The following is a 9,563-nucleotide window of genomic DNA, read 5'->3' as shown; positions in this document are numbered from 1 at the left end:
GAGAGTATTGTAGTTCGCTTGAAGCATTGTGTATTGTTTGTAAAGAATGAAAAGTTTAGAATGGTATAACAATGCACTAAAGAACAAAAAATGGACTATATACCTGTTGTAACTTGGTTATCTATAGTCTGATGATATTTCGGAATTGCAATTCCTTCGTCAGATCTTATTTGCAGAGACTTCAGCATATAAGATCTGATGAAGGAATTGTAATTCCGAAATATCATCAGACTAGAGATAACCAAGTTACAACAGGTATATAGTCCATTTTTTGTTCTATAGTGCATTGTTATACCATTCTAAACTTTTCATTCTTTACATATATATATATATATATATATATAGACATATAGATAGAGAGAAATACATATACATGCACCCCCCTCACATACACAATGCTACTTTCACCCTTTTTTATTATTTGTGTTTTTTTTTCACAGAGGAGATATAACAATAGCAAAATCTTTAGATGCGGAAACAATTTCACAATATGACATGACTGTTACATGTTTGAACAAAGACATACCTGGCCAGGTAAACAAAACTTTTCTATACTTGTTTTTTACAGATTCATTTTTATATTTGGCATTATTCATTTCCTAATATAACAATGAGCATAGTGTTTTTATATATTTGTATATATATTATTCAAAAGAATTCCAACTCTGTCTGTTTTTTATGTTTTATTTATATTCTTATAATATTAATGTAGGATATAGAATATGAAATATATAGTATATATACTAAAATGAAATGAAGTATTGATTGAATAAATGAAATATTGAATATTAAATATTTAATATTTGATATTTAATATTCAATATTTCATTCATTCAATAAGACAATCAATACTTTATTTCATTTTATTATATATACTATATATTCCATATTCTATATCCTACATTAATATTATAAGAATATAAATAAAACATAAAAAACAGACAGAGTTGGAATTCTTTTGAATAATATATTCCTCTATACACTATCATACAAACCCCTTATGTATATATATGTCCAAAATCACAGAGTAGGAGTAGGACGGAGTAGGAGAAAGAGTAGTATAAGTGAAGAGAGAGGAGAAAAAAATAGTAATTCAGTGAAGGAGATTTAGTGAGAGTAATAGCCCTGACTGAGAGAGAGTGAGAGAAAGTAATAGCAATGGAGAAAGGAAGGGGTGATAGATGAATAAGAAAGGGGTAAAAAAAATCAGTTCTTCAACTCTGTGAGTATATATGTGTGTGTGTGTACAAGGGAAGTATGTGAATGTTTGTATCCGTGATTATTATGCACCTTATCTTATACCTTATTTATATGTACAATACTACAATTAGCCTTCATTTTTGATGGCACAAGGTCAGCTAGTTTGCTATAATTTTTAAATGCTTTCCTGAAGAGTGGCTGTTAAAATTTTAATATGCAATTATATTTATATAATATCATTTGACATCTGTTGTCTATACTGGCAAGGGTAGAATGGTTTGACCATAGCTGGCAAGCTGGGGAGCTGCACCAAACTCCAGTCTCATTTGGCATGGTTTCTATGGTAGATGCCATTCCTAATGCCAACCACTTTACAGAGTGTGCTGGGTGCTTTTACATGGCACTACACAGGTGGTTTTATGTGACATCACATGGGCACTTTTATGTGGCACTGAAAGGGCACTTTTATGTGGCATCACACAGGCACTTTTACATGATGCTGCATGGGCACTTTTACATAGCACCACATGGGTGCTTTTACATGGGCACTTTTATGTGGCACTGAAAGGGCACTTTTATGTGGCACTGCACAGGCACTTTTACATGATGATGCATGGGCACCTTTATATAGCACGTGAGCACTTTTGATCAAAAGAAGTACCAGTAATATACTGTGTAAATTTAAATTGACTGCCTGTAATGCATTGTGGGCGATTGAAATTACACCTCTATTTTGCATGTTTGTTATTAATTTTTAAAGAAGTTTTCTTTTATCATCTTTTCCACTATAGACAGCAACAACAACTTTTGTTGTCAAAATCCAAGATGTTAATGATAACCCTCCAAAGTTTTCACAAGACAATTACTTGTTCATGATAAGTGAAACATCAAATTTGAATCAACTTGTTGGGAAAGTAGAGGTAAGTAAATTTATTAATTTATTAATTTATTAATTGTTATTTATCGTTTGATTGTTACTACAATTTTGGTCATTTTATCATTACTAGTGAATGCTTTTTTTAACATGATCATATCAGAATATTAGATATTACCTTGCAGTACTTTTCCCTTCTCTTTTAGAAGATGATATTACATAGTATCATTGTACTTCTTATGCTTTTAAGAATTTATAATTTATATGTTAATTAAATAATTTAACTTGTGCCAATTAACACTTAGAATGCTAAAAAGTTTAGAGGTAAGCAAAATTTGAACTGTTGCCTACTTCTAAACTTTCATATTTAAAAAAAAAAAATTATGTTTTTTTATCAAAGTAGTGATAATTTTGGTCTGTCACTCTAGTCTAGTCTAGTCTCTGGTGTTTCATCTGGCAGTAAGGCACTGGCATCAGAATCTCTTGCTGGACAAGTTATTGAAGATAGACAAGGGACTTCACCTTGGAGATGTTTATCTTCTTTCTTATTACAAACCTGACCTACACATGTAGATTGGGTTGATTATTAAAACCAAATAAATCTGAGTTGAGCACAATCTCTTTGGAGTTACAGTTTATAAAAGTGGTAACTTAACTGTCATTGACTCTATAATAACTTGATATCATAAAGATGTAGTTGAAATGGCCACATGAATAAGGTGTTGTCTTCTTCACCGAATGATACTGCATTTGAAGAATGTCATTACAATTCTCTTGCTTGATCATTGACAAGCAGAATGGGAAGATACAGATAAACTAAGTTAATTATGAAGCACTTGAAAACTTAAGGGATAATAATGAGTAATCTTTTACCAGGAGAATGTATTAATAAAGTTTAAAGTTTTCTGAATTTCGTTCTTGTTAACGGATTGATTATGAATATTATGGTAGCATTGAAATAATTAACATTGAAGAAAATCAGTTGATTAACTTGCCTCATACATACTTCCAGGTTACAGATGCAGATGCAGATAGTATTTCAACCATATCACTGTCACTTAACACTGCTAAGTAAGTATGATGATGCAGTTACACTTTCTCATTTTTTACAAAGTTACTGTTACATAAATTACTCATTTGAAAAATGAATGTAATGCTTAAAATTTATAAATTTATAAGGAATTTAATATGAAAACAAATATTGTTTTAATTGTCGGTTGAAAAATTTATTTCCATTCAATTACCTAGTAATTAATCAATCAGTCTAATAAACTGATGTAGAACTCACTATACATGTTTCAGAACAAAGTGTTCAATGGGTATAGAGCAGTAATAAGAAAAACAGATGACACATATATATATATATATATATATATATATGTATGTATATATATATGTATATATACACACACACACATACACACATATTTATATGTGTGTGTGTGTGTGTATATGTATATATGACCTCATAACCATGTGACTGACCAGGCTATCAGATGTTGTTACATATTGCTAGTTACAATATGCTTTGCATAGTTTTAGCCTTTGAATGATGCCACCCTGCTGACTGGGAAAGCAGGCCAACATTCCCCACCAATCAAAAGGGGAATGAAACAACATGAAAGGAACTGCTTTGCTCAAGTATACAATGCGCCACCTAGCCTGGGAATTGGACGTGTGATTGTGAGTGCAACACCCTAACCACTAGGTCACTGAAACTGAAAGAAGCCCTATATCATCATAATCACCATCATATATATATATATATATATATATATATATATATATATATATGCATATATATATATATATATCAGTTGAATAAAGTTAAAACATGGTCTGGTTTTCATGTTTTTTATTATGGTATTTATGAAAAAAAAAAGTTTTATAATGTTGAAGTGTGTTAAACATTTAAAAAAATATTTTGTCATGTTCATAAAGTTCAGTTAGTGCTTCCATACATTCGGAGTAATCATCAGATTTTTACCACACAGACACACCTGTTTGTGCAATAAATATGAGTATGTTGTTTGCTTTGTCTATATTCTTGTCATATCCAGTCCTCTCAATAAGTTATGTTTCTTATTTTGAATTTTGTAGCTTCCGCATTGACACATTGGGACAAATATTCAACCAAATTAGTTTTGATTATGAGAAAGAAACTCTTTACAACTTCAAAGTAATAGCAAGAGATGGTAAATATGTTACAGAAGCCAATGTAACTGTTATGGTACTTGATTTGCCAGATTCGATACCAATATTTACAGAAACTAGTTATGAGGGATTTGTGTGGGAAGGTGAACCAATTAATACTGCAGTAATTACTGTAAAGGTAAGGCAAGAAACCAGAAGTTCTAAATCTTTTGTTCTTCAGAAAAATTAATTAAATTACATGGCAATTATATGGATAACATCATCATCATCATCATCACCATCATCACCGTTTAATACAGTGGTTCCTAAACTTTTTCAGGCTGCTGCCCACTAGGTTCTAAGATCATATTCCTAGTATCCCTTCTCTTAACTCACAATCACAGACATAGACTGTTTTCTGCTGCAAATTCAAAACAACAGTATTTCATAAATAAAACTTAGTCTAATTAACCCGTTATTTTTTTTACATCCTTTGCCCTCTTTTGGTCACCCCATTGTCGCCCCATCTTTCTTCAACACCGCCTCCAGTGGTGGGGTGGTGACTACGGCCCACTTTAGGAACCACTGATTTAACATCTGTTTTCCATACTGGCATGGGCTGCATTTCATGAGCTGTTAGCATGCCAGTCAAAATGGTTAGTGGCATTTCATCTATCTTTATGTTTTGAGTTCAAATTTCATTTTTTTGAGGGTGACTTTGCCTTTCATCCTTTTGGAGGTCAATAAAATAATTACCGGCTGAGCACCGGGGTCAATTTAATAGACTAACCCCTCTCCCAAATGAACATACTGGCCTTGTGCCAAAATTTGAAACCAATGTTTTTAATGTTATATTTATTCTATAAACAAATAGGTACAGGAGCGGCTGTGTGGTAAGTAGCTTGCTTACCAACCACATGGCTCCAGGTTCAGTCCCACTGTGTGCCACCTCTTCTACTATAGCCTCAGGCCAACCAAAGCCTTGTGAGTGGATTTGGTAGATAGAAACTAAAAGAAGCCCATCGTATACATGCATATATATATGTTTGTGTGTGTGTAGGTTTGTGTGTCTTTGGTTGTCCCTCCAACGTCACTTGACAACCCATGCTGGTGTGTTTACGTCTTCGTAACTTAGTGGTTCAGCAAAAGAGACCAATACAATAAGTACTAGGCTTACAAAGAATAAGTCCTGGGGTCGATTTGCTCGACTAAAGGCGGTGCTCTAGCATGGCCGCAGTCAAATGACTGAAACAAGTAAAAGAATAAAATGATTTTTGTGTCTATTTAACCAAAGAAACAAAACTAATCCACTGGATTTTATCATAGAGTTATTAGTAGGATCCAACTATGAAATCATTCTGTTTTTAAAATTAAAATCTGATTATAAAGTTATTGTCTTCAAAATAAAGGCATAGATGTGGCTGTGTGGTAAGAAATTTGCTTCCCAACCACATGATTCCAACTTCAGTTCTACTGCATGGTACCTTGGGTAAGTGTCTTCTAATATAGCCTCAGGCTGACCAATGCTGTGTCAGTAGATTTGGTGGATGGAAACTGAAAGAAGCCTATCATATATATATATATATATATATATATATATATATATATATATATATATATATATATATATATATATATATATATCCATGTCTGTGTGTGTGTGTGTGTGTGTGTGTGTCTTTGTGCCTGTGTTTATCTCCATCACCACTTGACAGTTGGTGTTGGGGTTGATTCATTTAGCTAAAAATTCTTTAAAAGAGTACCCAGGCATGGCGATAGTCGAGTGATTGAAACAAGTAAAAGATAAAAGACTAGAGATAAAAATAATCACCATCTCTATCTATCTTCAACTCCCCTTTCACACTCTCACAAAATTACCTACTCATTCATTCTGTTTTATCCTCTGATCCACTTTAATATCTGTTTTCCTGTAACTTGAGGCTATAGGCTGACATACCTCCACCATCTTCTCTTGTTTTTCAACTGGGAATGCTATGTAACTCCTCTACACCAAGACAAATTTTTCTCTCCCTCTATTATACTTCAACCTCTCAGCACCTGGCATAAAGCTATCTTCCTCAATACTACATCCAACTTAGTTGAAATGTCTTCTCATATGAGTTACTTGGTGATCTGAGCGCTGCTAGTGCTATGTAAATAATGCCCAGTACACTCTGTGAAGTGGTCAGCATTAGGAAGGGCATCAAACTGTAGAAACCATGCCAAAGCAAGTGTTCAAGGTTGGTGCAGTCCTCTGGCTTGTTGGGTCCAATCAAACTGTCCAGCCCATGCCAGTAAGGAAAATGGACATTAAACAATGATGATGATGATGATAATAACGAGGATGATGAATAGGTACCTGTTCTACTTTAAAATCCTGAATGTTATTTATACTATTAAGTTCTATATTAATCTATTCAGTAAGTATTCTCATAACATACTGATTTCATTATTCTGTTAATGTATATATCTTCTGAATGATATATTATTTACTTAAATCACATTTTAATAATCAGGCATTTTTTCAAGTAAAATCACACATAATATTTTGATAAATGAAACTTTTATAACTTTTAAAATCACTTTAATTTTGAGGGTAAATTATTTCAATATAGCTGGATAAAATACATTTCCTATATTTTTGCATGATTTCTTTCTTTTTTTTTCTCTTTAAAGGCAGTTGATTTAGACACCACACCTTCGATAGTTTATGAACTTGGAGGAGATTCTCAGTCCTTTGCTATAACTCAAAGTGGTCAAATTACCACTAGCACAGTGTTAGATTATGAGGCTAAAACTGTTCATAAGTTTTATGTTACAACTAAGGATGGCAAAAGTTTTTCATTACCAAATAGCAGGGCAGAAATTACTGTTAATGTACTGGTAAGTAAATTCAGCAGTATAACACTGAAGTAAAAATGTATGTATACCTGTAAAAAATATTGCTAAAAATCAAGCTCAAAACTGATTGAGAAGGATAAATTTGTTTCACAGAATTATTAGTGTTTAGTTTTAAAAATTACAAAGAATTATTAACATAATTAAAAATGTTTATTACTATTTAGCTTAGAAAATCCAATTTGTGACTTGTTTCTGATTTCCATTTATACTTCTTACATTTTACTTAGAGTGATAAGGCTCCTGAAATTCCTGAAACCTGAAATTCCCATTTTTAATTCCTTTCCTTGAAGTCAACAGGACTGATTGTCTGTTGTAAATTACACGTGATCATAGAAGATTTAGTGAATGACATTGTTCATTGCATTAATAAGTAACACATAAACATCTATCTCTTATTTTTCACTTGTGCTTTCTCAATTCGACAGTTTACTATTAAAGTTACTTGAACATAACAGAAATAAGATGAAGAAGTTATAATGAGTAGCAAGATGAAAATAAACTTCTTGGACTACCTTTAAATTAGACAGCTAAATCTTAAGACTATACAACTGAAGCCTAGATTACATCAGCTCACCAATTCATCAAATTGTAATATATATCAAATGATAGAGTTCTCATTAGTGATTGGCCTCAGCAGTGAGGCAACTAAATTTGAAGAGATGTACCTAGAAAAAAATTTGTAATATTTTCTTTATTAAATGGTAAGGATCATATTTTGTTAACAGTCATATTCTGATAAGTTGAGAATAATATTTCAGTTAAAAGCTTAATGAGAAATAGAAACGTTTTGTTAGTAATTAACTGAATTAATTTTGAAGTGTATGAAATCATATTGACATCACTTAGTGGCTAATTTTCACTCCTATTTGATCAGAAAACAAAGACAAAGAAAAACACTCTGTTTTTACTGTATACAGCCAACTACACAGCTACAAGCCTACTGAGGATTAGTGTATGTTACTGATGGGATTATGGTTCAAACAAGCCCAAAATCTCAGTCTAACAATAAACAGTAGATAATAAACATTCTTAGTAGAAGAAGAAACATTTCATAATTAAATTGACAGTTTCTAACTTTTCCTCTGCATGTTAAAACAGATTCACTTGAAAGAAAAACTTCTTTCATATATGAGTTTAACAAAGGATTAATCTTGCGTTAATATGGGCAAGTCTGGCATTATAAATATTTCTTTTGTATTTCTTCAGATGCATCATATTTATGAAGCCCTGTTTATCAGAATACTTGCTGGCTTGAATAAATTTTGCTGGCTTTCTAGAAATAGTACCTTATTAAGGTAGTACATTGTTAAATCAAAATCATATCCCAAAACAAAACAGTATGAAATTGTTTGACAAAATATAAGATCAGCAATGCCTCCAATATTTGCAAAAATTCAAACTGAACATGACAACATAATCCAGTTATTTCTCCATCCCTCAGACTATGTAGTCCTGTAAACGTTGTAGATATGAGCTAATGTATGTGATACCTAGAATGTTAGTCTTTTGGATGTTGGAGATATAAAGGTAGTTGTTAAATGTGTGATACAAAATAATGTCCAGCAGCGTTAATGATGCAATGGTAAAATTATTTAAAATGACTGTAAGTTGATTGCTGATGTATTGCAATTTTACTTTTGAATATGTGTGATTGAAACTGGTGTTAGTAAATTTTTGATAGCATTTATAAAGATGGCATATTGTCATTTAGACGTATAAAATAAACTCTATACCGCAGTGCTATAATTTAGCATATTATCTCATGATGTTAGATAAGTCATATTCCCTTATTGTCATCTTTCATGTAAGTCTAGAATGTTTAGAAAAGACAAATCTGTTGGAAAATTCTAGTTAAGTCAAAGTAAAGGAAATTCACTGACATGTTGTTTGTAGGTATTACCGAATGAAAAATTATATTCCAAAATATATCTGAGGCAATGGTATGTTCTAAATTCAATCATCAAATCCTCAATACCATCATAAACTTATAGCAGTAGTAGCAGCATCAGTATCAGCAGTAGCAGCAGCGAGAGTGTTGATTGTGGTTACAGATGTTATAGTAAGCAGGCTAACATGCACGTATACATGTGTGTGTGTGTGTGCATGCACACATGTACACATGTGCATGTATACATATACATATATATATGCTATGATTAATAAATTCAAAAAGGGATAAAAATCTTTTACATGAGTTTTATCAGGAAGCCAGTGTGTAAAAAGATTCATAAGGGAAATTTCTATTCCCAAGAATATAATTATTCGTTTATATTTATATAAGGGATGCTATGAACGCATTGTTGCGATAGTAGTGATTTGTTCTCTTGTGACATAACAACAGTGACTAGCATATTTTCATTTCAATCTGTCAGACTATATTAAGAATTAATATGCAAATCATCACTTATACATACATACATACATACATACATACATACATACATGGTGGTTGTCT

The 9,563-nt window shown here is 31.9% G+C and overlaps 1 protein-coding gene across 1 annotated transcript in view; it reads left to right on the top strand.

The window, feature by feature from the left end:
* The window catches only part of LOC106874390 (uncharacterized), a 280,957-nt gene that overhangs the window by 30,067 nt on the left and 241,327 nt on the right, over nucleotides 1-9,563 (top strand). The window contains exons 15-19 of the mRNA XM_052968226.1: nucleotides 441-534; nucleotides 1,992-2,120; nucleotides 3,087-3,145; nucleotides 4,175-4,406; nucleotides 6,884-7,090. Of these exons, the coding sequence (XP_052824186.1) occupies nucleotides 441-534; nucleotides 1,992-2,120; nucleotides 3,087-3,145; nucleotides 4,175-4,406; nucleotides 6,884-7,090 (721 nt within the window). The remainder of the gene's footprint in view (nucleotides 1-440; nucleotides 535-1,991; nucleotides 2,121-3,086; nucleotides 3,146-4,174; nucleotides 4,407-6,883; nucleotides 7,091-9,563) is intronic.

This window comes from Octopus bimaculoides, chromosome 5, assembly GCF_001194135.2.
Source record: "Octopus bimaculoides isolate UCB-OBI-ISO-001 chromosome 5, ASM119413v2, whole genome shotgun sequence".
In the NCBI taxonomy this organism is placed as follows: Eukaryota; Metazoa; Mollusca; class Cephalopoda; order Octopoda; family Octopodidae; genus Octopus; species Octopus bimaculoides.
Note: the sequence above shows the minus strand (reverse complement) of the source record. Positions and strands in the feature narration are given on the sequence as shown.